The following is a 22,675-nucleotide window of genomic DNA, read 5'->3' as shown; positions in this document are numbered from 1 at the left end:
ACGCCCCAATTACTTCCATCCACCAATCAGATCGCCCTGACGTCGGTGGTTATTCACTTCCATCCACCAATCAGATCGCCCTGACGTCAGTGGTTGGAAAACCGGTTTAAAATGACCCCGTGACTCTGAGTTGGCAGCCATACATATCTAGGCTGAGTCCTGTAACTCTGTCTGTCTCTTGTTTTGACATTTCTTTTTAAATCTCGGCTCAAGTTGTGATCAAAATGAAGACTTCCTGTCTAATCATACTGTTGCTGGGAATCACGTTGCCCTGCTTCGAGTCTGCACCTCAAACATTCAACGACGAAACAGAATCTAAACGTACGTATAGACTGGAGTCAGATTCGGTGTGGTAATACGTTGGTGAAGACAATTTCGCCGATGGGTATATGTTGAAATCTGTATATGGTAGAACTGTACAAAAACATATTAATATGTTCGTAGAAAACATATCAGATGTCTGAAAAGCGATTCTCTCGTTTTCATACTTTCACAAAACAGAAAACACGATAACCCAGGTACTTAATGGTATTTCATACATGGTTGAAGACACAAATTTACAGCCTAATATCATTGGAATCTTCATCTACCTCAATCTTCAGTGATGGCAATACTGAAAGCAGCAAAGGGGATGAAATGGAATGACCAGGTGGAAAAGGGCATGGAGACAATCATCAAAGACGAGGAGGGCGACAAAGATCCTGAACAAGAATGTAGGCAGCAACTCTACTCGATTATCTATGTAGTGTAGTGGTTTCTGATGAATTATGTTGATTTGATAGTTTCGACCAATGATATGTGCATGTGTTGTTCACAGTATAGAGTATGATTTTGAATGATCTATATACATCAGGGGTTGGGTGCCTATGTCGGTGAGGGTATATGATACATGTACGAGTCACAATGAGCTGCATTCAGTTTTAGAAACAGAAACAAAACTCAGTTTTGACACCAAAAATGTTCCCATGGCTATGGGAAAGACACACGAAGTACAATAACTCCCGTTTCTGAGAGGTATCGGATATTCTGTTTCTTTTCTCACTTCAATCAGAAGCTTTAATCAGAAGCTTTTGAGAGAAACGTTGACCTGTGTACCTTCCATTCTTCTCGGCAGCGGAAATCGTCAAGGATGAGATTGCCATGGCGTTCAAGAGGATGATGATGCTAGACCCAAGCGCCGAGATGACGCGTATGTATTGTTTTCTTTCCTCTGACAAACAAACAGACAAACAAATAAACAAACAAACATTTGTGCAATAAGCCAATGACAGAGATTGGTAGTATCAAAAATAGTACTGCAGTAGTGCATTGGTAGTATTGAAAATGTTGTTATGGGAAGCCTATTATCTAGATATCCAAATGCTCCCATATTACATGAAAATGATAACCTTGATGTTATACCGTGCCTTTGAACGTTTTGTGAATTGATATAGCAAGGTTTTCTTTCACCCTTCCAGTGAAAGACGAGTTCCGCAGCATTCTTGGGGCTGAAAAGGCGGAAACAATCTTTAAGGAGGCGGAGAAGATAATGTGGCAAGAACTTCAAGGTAGAAATTGTTATTCATATGATTTCTTTTGTGTGTGTATACTTTTGTAAAAGAAAAACAAGGAATCACACATCGTTACTGCATCCCAAGAGATATAATGTCTTCTAAACGACGCCCTAGGCGATGTTTTGCCCTCCTCCCTGCTGCCTAACTCTGTAACCCATAGATAATTGGAAGCCAAACGGCTACTTGAGTGTGCTAAAGGCTGAAATATATCAAATGGCCGAGGAATTCGGAGGTTCACTAAGGCTGATTTCATGTTACATATGAGCTACGAGCTTGTTTCTCAGCCTTGATTTCTTAAACATGATTTCTTATCCTGACAGAGCAAGCGAGGATTGACAAAGAGCTGGGCCTCAAGACGAGCCAAAAGAAGGCCTTCGGCAAATTAGTCAAGGACGTGGAGCACGGGAAAGACCCACTTCATGAACGTAAGTTGTGCCAAGGCTTCTAAATACGCTTATTGTTTCCGTTGATACTTCTATACTTCCATACATACAGATATAATTACGCCGTGATCACTTTTGTTACTCTTGCTTAGGTAAAAAGATAGAAATGAAAATCAAAGAAGATGCCGCCAAGATACTTTCACTGTCACCAGAGGATCAAGAAGAAGGTTAGTTTTGGTTATGTTAAGGAATTGTAAAAAATAGTTTGTAAACAAGAGCACATGATTTAGATAATGTTTCACCCCCTGCAGATCCGATTAGGGTTTGATAACAGGCAACAATGGAGTTAATTGGGAGTTGAACCTCCTTTAATCCTGCAAATGTTCATTGGAGACTTTTAGAAACGTGAAATGGATTCTATTTTTTCTGTACTTTATAGAAAAAGACCGATTCTATGCTGAGTATGGAGAAGCAACCGGAGAAAAGGTGTTCCAAGCGATCAAAATCATCCACGAAGAGGCGGTAAAGAAAGGTAAGAACTTAGAAGTTCTACCTAATATGATTATATATATAGCTATCCAAGAAACTTTCAAGAATGATCTCCTAATTGTGCATGCATATGGTGGCTGTTCTCAGTATGTCACTCTCATTGCAAAATATATTGAGTAGTTCATTCTACGTTTAGAAATAATTGAATGTTTTTGCTCTCACACAATGTCTTTTCCCTTTTGTGTTTGGCGTGTTTTCCTCGGACATGAAGCTAAGTAACAAATCTATTTATGTTCCTTTCAGCTGTTGCTTCCAACGCTGCACAGAAGGAGCTACAGGGACTAGCTACTGCAACCAGTTAGAGGCAAGAGCAAGAGACCAACGGTACTCTGGCTTTCGAGATATATAGTTACTGTTTGAAGTACTAAACAGGGGATATACATTAGGATATACATGGCTCTAACTTGAATTTTGAAACTGGCGATAAACGTACTGTAACAATGCTGATATAGGGACATTTTCTACAAACTGTGTTCACACAAGTTTTATAGACCCAAAGAATATTTCATATCTAAAGAACATAGAATAGAACCAGGTTGTTTTAGAATTAAACCACCTTTACATACGCTAACTTGATGATGACATGCTGCAGAATATGAATGATTGTTCGCAACTATATACAATAACAATACTATATCAATGTGAATTGCTGATAAAGTAGATACTACTTCTCCTCATAGTGTACATGTTACCTAGTGTTATCACAATAAATGGAAAAACCGGTGCATTCATCTCCTGATAAACGTGTTCATTTCATTCCTTTAAACCTTATCGGTTCATTGTAAAAGAGAAATGAAAATAGAGTTACTGAAGCATGCTTCACAATATTTGTACTTCATTGGCCTCAGCCTGGTGAGTCAGTTTAGATATTCATTTTACATCGTGTCAAAAGTGATAAATTGACATTAGCTGGCACTTGTTTTAACAAAGAAGTGAGCAAATAGCTAAGGCGTGGAACAGAACAGTTTCTCATTGATTCAGACAGACAGACAAACAAACAAATAGCCAAATAGATAGGTCACTTCTTTTGGAAGATTTTGGAATCAGGTACATTTGTACATACAGTAGATAAACGTCTATACATCCCATGACCATCTACGGACTGTTGATTGGTTTGATTGTGGGGCCGACTACTCTCTCTTCGCAGCCAGGGGCTGAATTGCGAGGAGCTTATAATTGGCTGCGCTAGATCACAAGGGTCTGCAGCGGCTGCCATTCGGTGCGCAGGTGACCTCAATACGATAATTGCCCCATGTGAGGCCATAGGACTGTAGGTTTTGAGCCACTCGCAACAGGTAGGACCCCGCTCTTTTACTCTGCAGGGTATGGTTGGTTGAAGGGGGTTAAAATGAGTTCAGGGTGGAGAGAAATGATCAAGGAGCACATAAACAATACTATACGACAGAAGGCAGTTTAGCACACATATTATCTGTAAGAACGAGGATAACGTCCTTGGTAAGAAACATTGGTATCAACGTATTCACTACTACGTATACCCACAACGATCTTCAAGTTGTAAACTACAGTTTTATAACGACGAATTTTCATCATAACCATCTCCGTATCCTCTAAGCAGAGGCTTCGATCGGGGATGGGTGATAGGGGGTTATAGTCAGTGGCCACGATTTTTAAAGCGTTAAAATTCATGGCCACAACTAGCTATAGACACCCCCACCCACGATCAAAACATCTGCTTGGAGAAAATCATCTCCATGCGTCAATGAGGTGTGGTCCAGTAAAAGTAGGCGAGGCCTAACACAGTCACAGTCATACCTGTTCTCTGACGTATGTGCTTGTATATTGCCTGGAGGGAAACTGTAATGATTCTTAATGGCGGGTACGCACGTACAAATGACCAAACCAACCGGTTCCTTTCGACGCAGACGAGGCCAACACAAACTTAAACAGTGACGCACAGATTGTCCTTTTAGATTTCTTGGTCCAAGTTGTACAGTACGAGACACTCATTTCGTTACAGGACGGCAATATGGCTTTTCTAAAACTGATAGCAGTTATCCTGATGGTTGTGACGTTTTGTGAAGGAGACGTTCCCCAAGTAGGACCAGGTTCGGGAGGTCCCGCATTTAGGGAAAAGGAAAACAATCGTGAGTATCAACAGTGGATCCGACTGATATATAGATCTCGAATAATTCGACACTTTACAGAGAGATTTTAATCAATCCAGTGTTGTCATGGGCACGCACCAGATGTGTATTTCATACGCGGGACGCATTCGTAAACACAATACTGGAATATGTACTTCTTGTCGCGCCCCCCTCCCCGCACCTCCATCCACCTAACAACCAATTGTGTAAATGATACGTTGGACTCAACATGTTTATTACTCTATTCATATACATTTATGTATAGGTTAATTCGTTTGTATCCACTTGACTGTTTGTACTTTGTTTGTAGTAGACCTTGCGAAATTCGCAGTACTTTTGCTGTGCCAATAAAGTTTCTATGTAATGTATCTGTTTACAATTGCATTCTATTCAGTTCTACGACTTCTTCTCGCGGAAAAGGATCTGAAGTGGAATGGGAACAAAGTACAAGGAGTGCGTAAGGTCATCGATGACATTAGAAGGGGGAAGGACCCAGGAGCCGAAGGTACAATTTCTGAGATTACCAGATATTTTAATTTTTTCAAACTTTTGAGTTCAACAAAGAACAGGGTCAATGAACTCCGTGTTGTGTGACAAACTAAGGAATTTGCTTGGACTACGATATTTGTTAGACTTGAAGTTTTGACCAGCCTTTATATCTTGCACCGAGTCTTTTAACTTGACTCTATCGTCAAGAACATATCAGAGAAATGAATTACTGGACCTGCACACTTTCCAAATATTCATATCTATGTCACTAATCGTGAAACTTTCTAAACGTTAACCCTCGGTTCAATGAAATGCTCCATATCGTTTGATGTAGACCCAGCTACTAAAATGGAACTGGCATTGGCATACCGGGATCTTCTGAAGGAAAACCCATTCCGAGAGGAACAAAGTAAGGAATTTGAACATTTCTTTGGGATTAGCGTAGATAAGGTCATATATTGGTAACGTCGTAGGTTACGTATAGGATAAGTATTTGCTGTTTCGCGAACATTGACAGAAAAATAATGTTTTTTTTTACTCTACCGTTACTAACAGTTAATAGTTGCTTCCACCATATACTGTTTGTAATGCTACTTCAATGGCGTTTTTTGTAATAAATGGTGTCTTTTTCTTTAGTAAAGGAAGAATTCCGCCAAAATCTCGGACAAAACATTGCTCAACAACTTTTTGACGTGAGCGAAAAGATCATGGAGGCTGAATTGAAAGGTAAGCAGGTGTAGGTACACTACATGTAATAACTTTATTGCACAACAATTGTACAGGGTACAAAGTATGGCATCTACTGGTACAAAACTACAGTTCCATAAGGCTAATCTACCTAATACAAGACTGTGTAGTATGGGATGGGCTTTTACAATCATCGGAGGAATTTCTAACGTCTAGACATTACATGTACACCCCACCCACACGTTTGTAGTTACTCTACTAGCATTGTAGACAAATGGAATTATTCCTTAGTTTTGTACCTTATGTGGAGACTGTTGAAACCTAAGTCTTATCTTCACAGCAAAGAAACAAGTTGAAAATGACTTCCCGATGAACTACCACGAGAAGAATGCTCTCAAAAAACTGGAGAAGGACGTCGTGAACGGAAAGGATCCGCTTTCTGAAAGTAAGAAATCATGTATTGTTTCTTTAAGAGTCTTTCTCAGAAGTGTTCTTATTTACCCCTGTACCTTATTCACATATATTAAACAATGTATCTTTATATCTCGTTGGGCTACACGACTATGGGCGGGGGTTTCATAACAGTCTGATTCGGTGCAAAGATATTCCTCAAACGCCGGCTGCTTGGGTAAGTGAAATATTAGTGAATGCCCTGTCAGCATAGTGGTATGTCATACAAATTATATCATCACAAGGTCTAGTAGTTGTCCTTGCTTTCCTTTCATGGTTACTGATGTTGTTTTGTATTCAGCGAATATTTCCGAACAGCGGCTATTTGAACCACCCAACCGAGTCAACACATTTGGTTTGTAAAGCTACATGATTAAATGACTTATCTAACTTCGAACACAAAGGAATTTGGACTTCTTTGCTTCCTTGTCTGGTGATCACTGTGAATTCACTAATTTCTTGACAAATGCAGTTGAGTTGCACAGTCAAAAGAAAGTCCAAACGTTCCTTTGGGTTGTAAGTTGAATATGAATACGTGCTTCGTACTGACTGGTTCTGTCGCTCTCACCAGGCGCAAAGATCCAGAGGAGGATCAGTAAGGACGGAGCGAAGCTGTTCCGTTTAGCGCCCGAGGAGCAGGAAACAGGTACTCAAGTTGCTATCCTGTCACTTACATATCAATAATACATCTAGTTTTCACATCATTTGTATCAAATCTTATATGTCATGATTTATGATGGTTCAATGGTTTTAGTTTTCCGTTCTATGTAATATGAGTATTGAATTGTTGGTTATCTTTTGCATGTCAGTGCACATGACTCATCAAAAGGCAAATTTTCATACAATCATTTACGAACAAAAAGATGACAAGCCCGAGGGAAACAGAACGATTTTGTCTCCCTTGCAATTGGTCACTGTTCTAATACATGACAATTTGACTTCTACTTCTTTATAGAGAAAGCAGTACTGATAGCAACCTACGGAGAAAAGGGACAGGATATATGGGACGCCATCACGGTTATTCGCAAGGAAGTTCAGGCAAAAGGTGAGATGGCCTGAAACAAAATATCGTGTATGTTTTATGATTTGTCACGAGAGACGCTTTAATTCTCTAGCCTGATGCATCTACATGATCTATTGGCCATTGGTTTTGAAATGGTTACTAAGCAGTGTTTGTTGTTGCTCAATGTCCTTCCAGACATTTTGGTACTTGCCACGTGGTTGTTAACTTTATATATTAAGTTATCAGCTAACTCATTTATTCCATACATCTAGTTAATGCTGAAACAGACGCGGAGAAGGCCATGGAAAAAGACATCGGGTCCAGCTAAGTCTGAACGTGATTGTCAACAAATGCTTTTACCACAAGAGACGAATTGCTTTCGTATTCCGAATATACGCAAATCTTTTTTAAAGCTTACCCATAGATGTGGTTTGAAGCCAATGTTTGTAAAAACTATGCAGATGATGTTATACTTTTGTGCCCGAGTCATGAAAACAGTGATATGAATTTTTATAGATGTATGTGATTTGGAATAATGGTGAGGTCGCTAGCACAAAGGATCATAGTACTTGTAATTTGTATGCATACTCTATGATTTTGTATAATTGGCACCGAAGTGATCATTTATTTAACTCTTTGGCACAATGTACAGTATGATGACATCTTCTTTCACATCATTAGAATTATGGCATCTAATATTTAATATTACAGAGCTAGCTACATAACATGAACATTATTCCATATAATCAATAGACGTCTTGCTGAAATTCAAAGAATAGTCATTGAATCCCTAGGATGTCTTCCAGATAAAATAGGAAAGTAAATTATATAACCAAAGTTACAGAATATGTTTTATATATAAAGTTACAGAATAAGTTACAGAATATGTTTTATATATATATATATATATGTATGTATGTATGTATGTATGTATGTATGTATGTATGTATGTATGTATATATATATATATATATATATATATATATATATATATATATATATATATATATATATATATATATATATATATATATATATATATATATATATATATATGTATATATATATATATTTATATATATATATATATATATATATATATATATATATATATATATATATATATATATATATATATATATATATATATATATATATAATACTGCATGTTGTAATGTCACTTTGATAAAAAGATTTGTTTTGTGCTGGCTGAAACTATATCTTTTCTATCTGCTTTAGATATCACGTATAGCATCGGTGCACTTCTTGAATCCAGGAATAAAACAAATGTTGGCTGTGATCCCTTGTTTTGTCGCTTCAATTCTTATTAGATGAAATGTACAACGCTTATGGTGTCTATTTTCACTTGAATTTAGCCGACTTATTATTATTTTTTGCCAGTCTTGTCTTTTTTCGCCCTATCGCATTGGATTTGGAGTCTGCAGAGGGCCATCGATGAAGATTACTTTCTCAGTGGACACATCTGTCCAGGTTCAAAGATCGAACACCTAACAGCTGACTATGCGAATACGTCACTTGACATCATGAGAGTCTGACGTTGGCCGATGAAATTTTCGCATACGTCTGCGTGCAGCACACACACTTCTGCTCGCAGCACACGCTCACACTTCTGTGCGTCGTCAGTCGTTTGCGTAGACGACACAGTCATTTGCGTATACGACACAATCGGGTAAATCCAATGGGCCACCGTAGTGTCATTTATCGACGGCTGTAAAGGTGGATGCTGTGAGCATGTGAGCAATTATCTGCCTAATTAACGTAAGTCGCTCTGTAACAGTCTAACTGGTCGCGACCTTTTAGCCTAGTGGTTAAGTCGTGCGTGCCTGCAGCTCGATGGGTCTGTTTGCCTCCTGTGCCTTTCCCGTGTAACCAAAACTTCCAGGTATAAAAACCTGTTCTCCAAGCAGAGATTTCGATCGGGGGCTAGTAGTCAGGCGGCCGGGATTTTTAACACTGTGAAGGGAGGGCACTACTATAACCTCTGCTTGGAGAACATATAATAAAATGACTACGCCTCATGGATATTTCTTACAACACTTTGTTCTGGGAATCCTGTTATATTGGCTTATCTGGGCGAAGAACATCTTTTTAGTGAACACGTCTATACAGTTTGCACTGTTATCGGCAACTCGGCATGATTCACTACACTGCGTAGCTTGTCCGTTCAGATGAGATGATTGTGAAATGTCATTAACGGTACCAGCTTTCACTGCCAGGGGGCGCTTCAACGTAGGTAATTTTATTCAAGATGGCTGCGTCCATGTGACAAAACAACTTTCAACACGAAGGAAGTACAGAAATCCTCCACGTTTGGCTCTCATAGATAAAGGTGAGTAAAGCTATGTTTTGTGAAGTATTTGAAGGCTGAAATTTGGTTGTTAAATGTGCCAAAAATGGGCATCAACGAAGGGAAAACGGGACACGTTGTGTTATGGGGGAGGGGGGCATCAAGCGTGTGTGGCCGACTTTGTGCTGCTTTATTATGTTGCCTACTTTCCAGTCTCCAAATGGACTCTGATCCTTATAAATGTCTTTAATTGTAACTATTGTCCAACAGGCCAGCTAACATGTCGGCAATGGAAGAAGTTCATGTGCAAAAACATGAGGTGGACGAAGGAGAAGGTACGTCATAAACTATATTATGATAACGTTATACCGATTAAATGTTTTGAAACAGTCTGTTGGTAGAGTAGAGTACAGCGGTTAATGCTCAAAATACACAAATATCTACTGAATATCTACTGAAGCATAATTTCAATTATGCATGTTATTGGAAACATGCTATGAACAAACAAAGCCATATGAATTTGGGCTGTTCCAAAAAGTAAAAAGTTGGGGTGTTGGGGGGGGGGGGGGGAAGAGGTACAAAGTCAGGCCTGGACCGTGGTTTTGTCCCTATCCTAGTTCCAATCCAGAGGTTTGAACCCTACCCCCTTCCAATCCACCCTCTTCCACCCCCGTCTACCAATATTTTTTTAGCAGCCCATTTGCAAGTGCTGTTTTATCCACCAATGTGATCTAGGAAATATCAACATCTCTAATTTAGTTTTAGATGAAGCATTTCTCTGTTTCTCTGGAAAGCTTCCATCATGTAAAATATATTATTTTAGTGACATTTCATTTGCCCTGTTGCCCTAATTCCAGTTCTTCACAGCGACAGCGATGATGAGGCGCCAGAAGATGTGTCCTTCACCAAAAGTCGCCAGGTGGCGCTGCAGGCCATGAAAACTGCCATCAGTGAAACCAAGAAGTCGGAAGAAGCAGCCAAGGACAAAAGGAAGAAGAAGGATGAACTCTTCAAGCAGCAGAAGGTATTAATTATTTTATCATCTTTCATTGGGACTCCAACGAGAGCATGGAAATGTGATTTTGTAAATGATTGATAGCCCATCTATACAATGTACCACTGTTTATGATACAACAGCATTATTGCAGCAAAAGTTCCTATGATTTTGTAACAGCAAATCATCCATTATTGTCCTATCTCTGACAGAAACAGAAGATCCAGCCCCTCCCCCTTGATGTGCTGAAGGAAGTAGAAGCAGAAAGAACAAGGTACTGTAAACCTTAAAATGTTTGCTGTCATTCTATTTTTGTGTGACCTTACACCCCAAGATCAAGACATGGCCAATAGGTGTTTTGTATTTTTACTGTACTACAGAATTGTTCCAGCTGGGAAACTGAAAACCTCCTTTCCCCTCATACCGCAAAATTAAGTCCCTGTGAAAACAAATTAATCTACAGTATATGAATGCTAAGTCTCATTATATTTCCTAGTTTCCACTCACTTATATGTGCTGAGGTCTCAGTGATTTGAGTGACCTGCTTAATAAGAAAAGAAGGAAAAGTCAAGTTACAGTCATTTTAAAGAACAGTTTGTGTAGTACTGACTGGCAACAGTTGTGAAGACTTTTAACTTTGACATATTTCATCATTTTATTTTCAAGAAGTAATAAGCCTTGTCTTAACTAGTTTGAATGACAACTGCTTAACCTTCTGGAATGTTACTGTTTCAGAGAGCTTGAGATGAAGACACAGTTGAAGCAGCAGAAGTTGGAGACTAAGGCAAGCCAGGCTGTAAACAGAAGAAAAAACAAGCCTGCCAGAGCAGTGTAAGTATTCAAACTGATATTCTGTGACTGCTGGAATAGCACAAATATAATCAATGCTTATCTTTACTTTTAAGCTGCACTTTGTATGTGAACAATAACTGTTGTTCAATTATGTCATAATATCAGAACAAGAGACCAGATCTAGAATGTAGGGTCTGCATGCTCTTTTCCGTAATGCGTAGGCAGCCTATTTTTATTTCTCGTAGTTCATAGGGAAAGCCATCTTAGCCATGTAATTCGTAGCGACTCTAGCGAGGTGATCAAATTTTGCGTAATCCCCTTCCTTGTTTTTAGCGTAATTGCGTAGAGGGTTCTTCTGAATTTAGCGTAAAGTGTTGTCAGGACCCCCCATACAGACCCTCTAGAATAAGCAAATGTTTACCTCATATTAAGAGTAAACATGTGACAAGCTGCAAGCATACAAGGGCACTGTTAGACACTGCTACAATGTGTTTGAAAATGTTACTCGTTCTTTTCAATGGGTTTCTCATAATTCATTCTTGCATGTACTCTTGCCATTTATATACATTTTACATGTATTAAAAACTTTCTTTCCAATCGTGCAGTGGAGAAGGTTATGAGGCAGTAGTGTTGGAGGAGGAGGTACAGAAAACCAGACCCAAGTCAGAAACAGCTGCAGAGTTCCTACAGAAGCAGCTGTACGGAACCAGGATCAGGAGAGAACCAGTTGGGACCAGTCTGGCTGCACAGAACAAACACAACCACAAACCCGCAGTGCACTTCACAGTCCAAGGTTGGTTGTATATTAAAGCTAGGACTGCATACTAGTACTGGTACAATACTGCAAAAATCATTTAGGGACAGGTTCAGAATACTGCAACATCAATGTACCAATACTGTATAAACGTACCTGAATAGACTAACACTTAGGTATAAAACTTGACTAAGAGTAGTAAGACTTATTTGGTAACTTGATATGTGTTATCCCTACCACAAAAATGAAAGTTTAGCACTGGAAAACATTGTATTGTTGTTGAAATCAGGACCACCATTTTTGGTTTGAGATTCTCTCCAAAACATGGATTTTCTGCATAAGATACCTGAGGTTTAAACAAACATTCCGTTACCTGTTGATTAATGTTTCTATCATCACTGAAGACAACAGGTTACTGTGTCTAATTGCTCAGGTACAGGTACAGATCTCTATCTAAACCGCTGTACCTAATACCTGTACCTGATGTTATGTTTAGAAACCAAGCCCTAATTATAGAGCTCTGTAAACTAATGATTGAAATTTACCGCTACAATAAAAAATATTTTCTTTATAGTCTATGCATAAGTATGAGTATTTTGGATAATGATTGTAATTTGTAATTGGTGTTGCATTGTTATTTCAGAAGAGAAAGAACAGAAAAAGACCAAGAAGCAGAAGAAAAAGGACTCCCAATACTGGATGAAGAAAAGAACGTTCAAGAAGGAAAGAAGAGTGAAGGAAGCTATAGAAAGAAAGCTCCTCCTTAAGATGGCGAAAAGGGCTAAGAGAAAGAAGTTAAGAGGTCCTGCAGATGGGATTGACCCTCTGAAAGAACTTTAGTGTAATCAAGAAGGCTCGATACATCCTTTGATAACATTTAATCATAATCTATACAAAACTTGATGTCATTTTTCCTGTACATCTTACACTGTTATCAATATAAAGCTGATCATGATCGTAAATTGAGCAGCATTATTTGCTGTACATGTAGGATATGAAATTTATAATCATTTCCCTGAATTTATAAACATTTTCCCAATATTACAGCATCCTGTGTATTTACAATTGTCGAAAAATATTGTGTCTCACATTGTGGATACCAGACCGGACAAAACTACCATAAAATGATAAAGTCATCTTCCCAAAGTAGAAATCTGTGTGTATTGCAGAAATTCCATTTAATATTTGTTTTCAAAGGGGTTCCCTCCTAGCCTGGGGTACAGATCTTGTAAAATTCTCTCCATCTCAGTGAACACCTGAAAAGAACAATTAAAAACAACATTTCTAAGGGAAAACAGTATGGTCATAGTATCATACTTTGGTGGTCTTAGCCTTAAAATAATAACTGTTGACACACACATATATGCATAACTGTTATATTTTGTATACTAGTACTGTAATATGTAGAAGAACATGTCCCACACAACAATACATTACCATCCACAAAATAAATACCAACCATGACATAACAAATGTAGAGCTACACATTGTACATTGTAGTAGTAAACCTGCCATGTTCACCTGTGTGGTTGTGTATGCCATGACTCTGACAACTGCACCATGGATCTCTTCTCCTTCCTTTTCAAACCTCAGAGGACTGATACTCAGAACCACATCTTTCTTGTACTTGTAACCTAAAAGAACATACACTTACCAATTGATCATTTGATAGCTCACAGTACTAATGCCAATGGTATGGGAATAAATTCTTCTAGTAAGTTCTACCAGATGGGTTTGTGCTTGACATGACTCGTACTGGTACTTGGATGTGGTATTGCATGTTTGGCTGCTAAGATATTAACATCAACAGACTCAATGACAAAGTCCTTACAGCAAACTTCTGTCTACGTGTTTAACCTTCTCCCTTCCGCCACTGCCATAACCAATACAACTTTGTGTGTCCCGACATTTGCCTCAGTAGGAATAAGGTTAAGAACATGAACTTACCATAAGGCTTACTCCTGCCGAGTTCATTCAGCAGTTTCTTGTAGAGGTCTGACAGAGCTGGACCAATGAGAACACACATGCCCACCACATTGTACTGTGCCATTGCCTGATTTACAGGTAATAATGGAGTGTCCTGTAAACACACCACATCTCTGAACACTAGCCTGTTGTCCAGGTAGATACTGTTGATGCTGTGGTAACTGAAAAAGAGATAAAGGTTTCATGGATCTGATTTCTTACGTTTTTGTGCCTTGTGTCAACTTTAGCAGCAGTTATGAAAGACTAAACTTAACTAACACAGATGAACTTTCATGCTAAGGTTTAGCAGCAGTTATTTTGTATTATCCAAAGATGCTGTCTTGTAATTTTCTACAAATGCTTCAAAAGAAATGTCAAAGATAAAATGTGTTGAATCATCACATGTGCCATGATGATTTATACCCTGCATGGGGCCCTTTGCTAGGTTTACATATTAAGTGGTAATAGGCTTACATATTAAGACTGTAAGATGCCTTTAGAAAGGTACCGCCAGCTTTTAATGTGAAAAAGTTGTGACGTAAATCTGATTAACCTGTCCCAATTCAGTGATCACGATGCCACATTTCCTAATCCAAGTGTTGCAACCTAGTCAAAACTAACCTTTGAAACTCCCAGCATTCTCCCCGTGCCATCCTCCCAGATGTGTACCAGTCTAACAGGACTAAACTGGAACTTTGGTTCAAGTGGAACACCTACAAAAGATATGTGTTGTGTTAAATTATGAACCTTTAGCAAAAATGAAACATACCGTAGGACATACACATGTAGACTTCCGTGTAGCACAAGCACACAGGGAGGAAGCAGCTCAAACTACACTGATCCTTTGCACATCTCAACTACTCACTTCTAAACTGATAATAGATAATTTGGCAAGGGAAAGGCAAACTACTTTTCTACTTATTCATCCCTCCTTGACTGGAAGGCTCCTATCATATACATACCTGTTCCTGCCTGTATGCTGCGTCCTTATAACACACCACAGGATCAGGTAGAAGGACTAGAAGTGAGCCAGCTCCAACTTTAGACTCTAATGTCTGACAAGTCACCAAATCATCCACACTGTGGAAAACCTACAGAAAACAGGGCAGTTTATAGAACAGTATAAAGTCCATACAGTCTAATGTATGTGTACTACAACACATCTATCTGATGACCCATACAATTTAATGACAAATGTTATTTGAGTGAATGTGATACGTGTGAATGAATGAATCTATAAATGAATCAAATTATCAGCAAATCAATAGAGAAATTAATGTTAGAAGTTTACTACCTTAGTTGAGGCTTGTGTAGTGACTACAACTGCACAATCTTCAGCCAGCTCTATGTCCAGTTGGATGTTATCCCCTGCGACTAGACCCCCACCAAACGTGATGACGTACAGCCACTGGCACGTCTTTGTCCTACTGACATTCTGAGGCAGCAGTAACTTCAACTGTGAGGGAGTACAATATGTATCATAAAAAGAAGGACACAAAGAATATATTTAACATCGCAAAACTATTAAAATAAGAAACGTTATATCCGTAAAAAAACAGGCGTTTGCCCCGAGCCGAAAATGAAATTGTAAATTATAATTTTAGCAGACGACAAAAAACTTTTTTAAAGTCTTAACGTTAGTAAAATCAAGGAGGTTAAATATACTTGGTTCAAGCTAGCACTGTCAGCTATAAGATACTATTCATGTCATACTTTTCATGTAAATATGGTTGTGAATGATTCCCCTTACCGGGTATGTGTATTGAAGTACAGTATTGGTGACAGCAACAAGTTGCCCATTCTCCCAGGCTGGCTGAAACACCGCCCTCCCCCTTGCCTCGGGTCGGGACTGGGTTCGTTTCTCAGTTTTATCAACAGTCTCAAACTTATCTTCGTCCTTACAGCTAGACAACTCCATTTTCTTTAGCGTGAATCGGTAAACAACGTCTAAACTCCAGTCATTTCACAAAACACGTCCGAAAATCGTCTGTGTTCGTCTCAAAAATCTCCTTCGTCCGCCATGTTTTTGGTGATACTACTCATCTTTTAGGGGCGAGGTATAATACGAGTGATTTTTGTTATCAAAAAGTAAAGCAGCAAATACAAAATGGTGATAAGATAATAAAATATTGTATTATATGCTAACTTAAAGTATGAATCAAAAGCTTCATAATGGATAAATTATCTTTATTCAAAGAAGTATACTTTTTATCAACACCGTAGTTTTAGTAGACTAGTCAACCTTTGACCCAAAGAGCTGTAGTGTAAGGAAGTTGCAGAAACTCAGACCTGGGGCTAAATTTTGGCTCCAGTTTACTTCAGCTGTTCAACATGAACGGGAAACTGGTTACAATACTTCAGATCTCAGATTCAGGTGACGATTTACTTATATTAGAACAATGCTGTGGTTTTCAGTATCAGATATTTCGACGTTTTGTCATTTTTACTTCAGTGTGCACTCCCTTGTGTCTGTATATGTGACGATGATACTTAAATAACTCATGTTAACTTTTATGTTTGTCTGAAAATGACAGCTTTCCCAACTGGAGGGTTTTCACACAGTGTGGGTCTAGAAGCAGCCATCAAGTTGGGCATTGTCAACACCCCAGGTAACTGTTGAACTTAAGAAAAAATGTTTTATTGATAAAATGATTATTGTTACAACATTGATCCTCAGACATCCCATATTTAACCTTACACTGTTTTATTCTACACTAGATTATGACGATATTCTCCTAAATTTACCGTTTAGTGTTACCTAATGGTGTTACCAGGATCCCCCCCCCCCCATGTAGACCTTCCAGTCAAAACAGTATTTTCAACATGAATGGGTACCTGTTTTTTTTCTTTCAGAAAACTTCAAGCAATTCACTGTACAGTGTATGGAGAATGCAGGTAAGATTCCAGTTTATAGTTGTTGTGTAAGCTCAGGTTGGTTGTATATTCTTATTCAGTGTTAAGTTCAATTAGTGATATAATTAAGATTTGGGAAGTAATCACATGTATAACCACAAGTACACCTGTACAATGTAAAAAGCTTCTTCTGCTTTGGTCAAACTCAAAGCTTGAAACAAAGCATATTAATGCTGAAGGTAACAATTTCAATAGCAAATTGAGCAATGCAGATTTCTTACAGCTAGCTTGCTTTCAAAGCCAATTAGCACATGGAGTCACCCCCACTCTTCTCTATGAGTGTGATGGGTTATTTTTTTCATGCATTTCCAGGTTCTTTCAGCCTGCCATATGTGACAGCTGCATACCACAGCTGCATGGACCAGGACAGACTGACAGACCTGGACTCCAGGTGTCAGGCTTGTCTCAACAACCATGTAGCCAACCGAGCCAGCATCAGACAGGTACATGTAGGTAGTAGGACAGCATACCGTTGACTTATCACAAAGTCATTGTAGATTTGTTTCTGTGTTATGCAACTGTTCCCGTTGCGCGGGCATTAATGGAACCCGGCTGCTTGGCCATATAAATCAAATTCCGTGGATCTGTGGGCTGGAGTTCTATCCTAGGGTCAGCCCCAGCTCAAAAATGTTGTAAGCGATTGCATTCGTCTTTTCAGAGGGTGATGTAGAGTCGGCGGCCCTGGGGCTTTAGGTGTTAGCATCAATCAAGCAACAAAGTAGTAGTCCACTGTTTTCTGCTGCTGCAGTAGTTGAAACATCCTGCAGCCGCATTCAGTCTTCCTTCAGTCCCTTCCACTTAGTCCGATTCGCTGCGAGCTTCCTTAGCTCCCGTAAGTTTCTTTCTGACCGCAACGGTCCTTGACCTCTTTCCTTCAGGTCTGCCCTCAGTAGGCTCAGTAAGTTTTTGCAGTGTCTTCCTTTTCTGGAACTATATCTGTTGCATCCTATCAGGGCGAAGTCTAAAGCCTGTTGTGCAGGTGTGTCGGTCGGCATTCTCAGAATGTGTCCGAACATAGACCACCTGGCATCTTTCACTTTTGTTGACAGCGGGCTTGTGTTACACAGTTTGTACAGTGTTTTATTTGAGATCAGGCTATTTGGCCATCGATGCCCTGTGATGCAACAAACCACTGCATGTAAAAGAACCCAATACACTTATTGAAAATAGTAGGCATGGCAAGGTCACTGTGCCATTGCATGAAATAGTCCTGAGATTTAATATCTAAGGTCCCTATTTAGGAATGTGGTTGCATTCCATTTCATTTTAAGTAACAGTCAAAGTGTTATCAGTCTGACAAATTTTCATAGCCATATTTGCAACAAAATTGCTGATTTGAATTATCTCTGAATATGGTGTTTATGCCACTGTTAACATGACATGCAGCTAAATATGTGGTTCATATGATTCATTTCTTGTTTCATTGAAACTTCTGTTGTTATTTTTGTCATGTAAGAAATCCCTTAATCTGAGTTACATCACATTATTCATCTCTGTTGGATGAATTATGTGATCATTACCGAATTTCGGTTACTATTATTATATCTGATTTCATATTATTTGTATATGAGCAGTTATTGTTGGATGGTTCTCTTATTGTATCTTGTTATGTTCTTTGAATAATAAAAAAAAAAAAACATGACATGTTTTATTTTACATAGGGAAATTCCTTAATTGTGACAGCAGCCAAGATATTCCCTGATGAACAGATCAGGAGAATAGAGGTAATACTATGTGTCCAATCCTCTTGTATAAAGTTACTATAATGTTAGTGTGTCAAGGACAAATTTCACATCAGCACGCTAGAGAAAAAGTCCACAAATACAGCTAAAACCTCATGACCTTTTTCAGAATGTAAATGTGTAATGTGATTCTAATGTCCACCATGTATACCAGTATCCTATTCAATAAAGAAATAAGATCTGCATAGTTATTACTGACCATACTTACAAGTTATCAACAAAAAAGAAGTCAGACTCAAAGCAGAGGTTGGTTATCATGCCACTGATATATCATTACGTTATTTGTGAAAGAGTTTGAATGCTTTAATGTTTGTTTTTATCGATCCACAGACCTTACTAGAACAGGACAGACTTCATGGTCACTATGCCGTGATGTTTGGATTCCTGAGTGCAGTGTTACAGCTGGACCTTCATCAAGCTCACCAGGTAAGGGTTGACTAATCTATATTTAGGACCCCCAGGGAGATGTTTCAGTAAGAAAGAAAAGGTAAAAGTAAATGTGATATCAAATCAGTTTAGCTCAAGGAACTCGTTTAACTGTTGAGCTGCCACAAAGAAGACAGACTCTATATACGGTATTTACAGGTTTCCTGTACCGGGAAAATTTTCCAAGCTCTTTTCAACCAGTACAATGCACTGTGGACCAGAGCTTAACGTTCCACCCTTGAAAGAAATGCTTAAGCTTATGCTTAAGCAAATGACTATTCAATAGTTGTTGTATGATTGAAACGTTCCTGTCAATCTCAGAATGAATTATTGTGTGTGTAACTTTTAGAGAATATTTTCATATCTTTTCCAGATGTTTGTGTTTGGGGTGCTGAGAACTATAATAGCCAGTGCTGTCAGGTTAGGCAATGTTGGAACCATTGAGGTAACTACATTTTTAGTCTCATGCTCTCTGGCAAATCTGTTGGTTGTGAAGTGTTTTGTAACCTTCTCCCTAATATTGGATCATCTATGTACCAAATTTATCTTTGCTACACTGCACAAGTAGGAGGTTTACATAATTTTTTTGTAGTTGACCAATTCTGCACAGTTCACTGAAAAGACAGAAGATTATCTCTCTTTTACCTCAATTTCATAACATACCTTTCCCTTCCCAGGCTCAAAGAATTCAGTTTGAACTGCAGGAAGGTGTGGATAACATCATTAAGAGGTATGCTAGAATGACCTAGAATCTTAGTCATTATCTTTTTGAGATAAAGAAGTACATCTCTTGACCTTAGTGACAGAAATGATATCTTTAACCAACACAGTTGAAAATTCATCAATCAATCAAAGATTTTCCATTAGCTCAGTTGATAGAAGCCTCATAGTTGAGCTCTTGGTTCCAATTAGCTGGTAACTTGGAGACCCTGGTTCAAGTCTGGGGAATGGTATTCTGGTTGAGGCTGCACCCGTCTTTTGGAAGGGACGTAAAATGGGGGTCTTGTGAGCAAGGAGGTGCCCTTAGCATTTTAAAAGGCACTACAATAGCCTCATTACTCATATGGATACGTACTGGCTGCATAAATTATCGCATTGCAATAAGGTAACGTTACCAACTGAAAAAATCAAGGTAAATACTTGACTAAGTTGGCATTTGTAGAACACACCGAAACTCGTCTCAGGCACCCTTCAACAGTACCTTAGAATGAAAATGAACTTTTTTAGTATTGGGAAGACAATCGTTCGTGTTTTAGTAAATAATTTGGAGAATTTCCCTGTACTTTTTCAGGAACGTGAGCCGTACAGTGGAGGAAGCCTGTGTGACCTTCCCCCTGGTAGACATCACACAGAACACACACGACACCATGTTTGCCAAACTCTTCCACTCCTAACATCATTGACTGTAACCACACTGTAAAGCTACATTTAATTGGACCGTTGGAAGAATGGGATCTGTAACAGATATGGAGGCAAGACACCAGAAAATTTCCTCAAGCTAAATATACTACTTATGTAGCAAGGAAGTTTAAAGCTCCTTGCTTACAGTAAGTAAACATGGAGTGTATCCATGCTAATTCTACCTCATTAAAAGATGATGTGCAGTAGATTAAAGTTAAATCCTCAGAACAAATCCTGATCCTAAATCACACCAAATCACAAATATTGTCAACATCATGCACACCAGTTACTTCTAAAAGCTGACTTTGTCAAAAATACAAACTTTCAGGTACAAAAGTGCAAAGGCAAATATTTGTGCACATAAAAGGTGACAGCTAATAGCTTTTTCCCACACAGTTGCATTTTCTAATCCTCAATGTTGGATGGACTAGTACATATCATGGGGAGAGGGGGTGTAGATATTAGACCTGTTTCTTTCTTACTTTCATCATTTTTCTGCCAATGCTTTTCTTAGTTTTCCATCTTAGCAACATCTACCCCATCCCCCATGATCATTTGTGGTCCATCCCTAAAGTTTTCAATTCACATACTATTTATTTTTAGGTGTTTGTTTCACCTTGTTTTCACCAGAGGTTGCTGTTAGATTTTCCAGGTTTCCCAAAGCTGTATGTAAAAATATACTAGTAGGCCTTTTGATTCCCTTTGCTCCTTGAAATTATTGACAGGAAACCCTTCCTGAGGATTTCTAGCCACATATTGGTGTTTGTTTCACCATGTTCTCAGCAAAAGTGATCGGTAACTTTGCTCCTTTCAAAAGTATTTCGTCTAATGATTTTAAGGCCGAAATGCAGACAGCAAACGGACCAATCAGCACCCAGATCCAGGCAAAAAGGAACCCCAGCGGCCAACCTATGAAAATTAGAAGCAGGAGCCACAAGATGCTCCACATCCAATCACATTTACCCATCTTGTATGTTTAGTACTGCTAACACAACGTACTGCAACTTCAAAGGACTGTGATTACAACAGGTACAACAACTGTACAGTAAATCTGAAAATTATAGTCAGCTGTTGTAGATACCGGTAACAACTGACCCTATATTGACACAAAGTCTAGACCTTTGTACAGTCTACCCACACTCAGGTGATTTAAGATCTTGTGGACCACACAGATTCAAGCCCTAAACTTAGCCTTCAAACAGCAGAGAAGTGTCCTTCAAACGTCCTTGAGATTCCTGTAGTTCGTGCTGGAATGTCAATGTCCAGTACGGTGGCTTTGGTACGACAGTTTCACCAGCAGAAGCAAAGTTTTTCACACGTCTGTTGGAGATCCTTGCTCTATCAGGGCAATTGATGACAAAACACTCCTCAGTAAAAGTCAAGCAGCTATTAGAATGGCTACTCTGGTTTCTTTGTAGCTTATCGCCAACTGGCAGTGTGCTGTCTCTGGTATACCTGGGCTTGTATTCGAGGTAGCTGTATTCCTCTATATCCTCCCAGTTGTTCAACTTCTGGTCTGTTTTCTGCTGTTCTCAGGTGCAGTGTCCCACAGGTTCAGCTGAACTGCCCAATCCTTGTCCCGATCCCTTTATGGCAGGTGTTTCAGGCCACAAACTCTGGTCTTGGGTCTCCCACCTGGTTGAAACTGCCCGTGTGTCTCTCTTCAGACGGACGAGTTGAACTGAGCCAGGTGTAATCACAGGAGGATCAGCGACTCAGTCACTTGCTGTGATTGTGAGATTAAAATGTCACTGCCCTAAGATGTGAAGATAACAAGCAGAATAAAGCCATAGACACTGCAAGGTAACCTCCCCCGGGGGCTCAAAAATTACAATCTACGCCCTTTCTAAACACCCACATAACAATGTTTGTGTAGGCTTGGCAATGCATGCAGGGGCAGCCAAGCTGAAAGTAAAGGTGGGAGTAGAGAGTTACGCATGTGGTTCAGTGGCATAACAAACAATCACTAGGCACTTTATAATTCATATACTCATCACACAATCAAAACCATTAATATTACAGCAACAGTTTATTGAAAAAAAGGGCTGCACAAGATAATTGTATTCAGATTAAGTTCACAATAGAAAATTAATGTATTATTCATACTCAGCAGCCATGCGTGACTGAAAGTCAGTACCGTGGAAGTATCTAGGTAGAGTTG

The 22,675-nt window shown here is 39.0% G+C and overlaps 4 protein-coding genes across 4 annotated transcripts; 3 read left to right on the top strand and 1 right to left on the bottom strand.

The window, feature by feature from the left end:
• Positions 1–4,355: 4,355 nt before the first annotated feature.
• Positions 4,356–8,082, top strand: LOC136444116 (uncharacterized). Its single transcript, XM_066441619.1, has 8 exons — positions 4,356–4,590; positions 4,985–5,095; positions 5,414–5,488; positions 5,716–5,805; positions 6,107–6,211; positions 6,788–6,862; positions 7,172–7,261; positions 7,492–8,082. Exons 1-8 carry the CDS (start codon positions 4,473–4,475, stop codon positions 7,545–7,547), a joined length of 720 nt encoding a protein of 239 aa, XP_066297716.1. The 5' UTR covers positions 4,356–4,472; the 3' UTR covers positions 7,548–8,082.
• Positions 8,083–9,434: 1,352 nt separating this feature from the next.
• Positions 9,435–13,791, top strand: LOC136444108 (U3 small nucleolar RNA-associated protein NOL7-like). The gene is made up of 7 exons (XM_066441610.1): positions 9,435–9,569; positions 9,798–9,862; positions 10,385–10,551; positions 10,734–10,795; positions 11,257–11,352; positions 11,919–12,106; positions 12,711–13,791. The coding sequence occupies exons 2-7, from the start codon at positions 9,808–9,810 to the stop codon at positions 12,905–12,907; spliced, it is 765 nt and encodes a 254-aa protein (XP_066297707.1). The 5' UTR covers positions 9,435–9,569; positions 9,798–9,807; the 3' UTR covers positions 12,908–13,791.
• LOC136444103 (uncharacterized) lies at positions 12,929–16,051 on the bottom strand. Its single transcript, XM_066441599.1, has 7 exons — positions 15,783–16,051; positions 15,327–15,488; positions 14,995–15,123; positions 14,654–14,745; positions 14,015–14,214; positions 13,589–13,701; positions 12,929–13,323 (listed from the first exon to the last, which is right to left on the bottom strand). The coding sequence occupies exons 1-7, from the start codon at positions 15,948–15,950 to the stop codon at positions 13,246–13,248; spliced, it is 942 nt and encodes a 313-aa protein (XP_066297696.1). The 5' UTR covers positions 15,951–16,051; the 3' UTR covers positions 12,929–13,245.
• Positions 16,052–16,295: 244 nt separating this feature from the next.
• On the top strand, positions 16,296–21,903 carry LOC136444109 (uncharacterized). The gene is made up of 9 exons (XM_066441611.1): positions 16,296–16,406; positions 16,567–16,641; positions 16,886–16,927; positions 17,258–17,388; positions 18,607–18,669; positions 19,018–19,113; positions 19,487–19,558; positions 19,791–19,843; positions 20,405–21,903. The coding sequence occupies exons 1-9, from the start codon at positions 16,364–16,366 to the stop codon at positions 20,505–20,507; spliced, it is 678 nt and encodes a 225-aa protein (XP_066297708.1). The 5' UTR covers positions 16,296–16,363; the 3' UTR covers positions 20,508–21,903.
• Positions 21,904–22,675: the final 772 nt, after the last annotated feature.

This window comes from Branchiostoma lanceolatum, chromosome 10 (assembly GCF_035083965.1).
Source record: "Branchiostoma lanceolatum isolate klBraLanc5 chromosome 10, klBraLanc5.hap2, whole genome shotgun sequence".
NCBI lineage: Eukaryota > Metazoa > Chordata > Leptocardii > Amphioxiformes > Branchiostomatidae > Branchiostoma > Branchiostoma lanceolatum.
The sequence above is the reverse complement of the archived record's forward strand: the minus strand, read 5'-3'. Positions and strand labels throughout refer to the sequence as shown.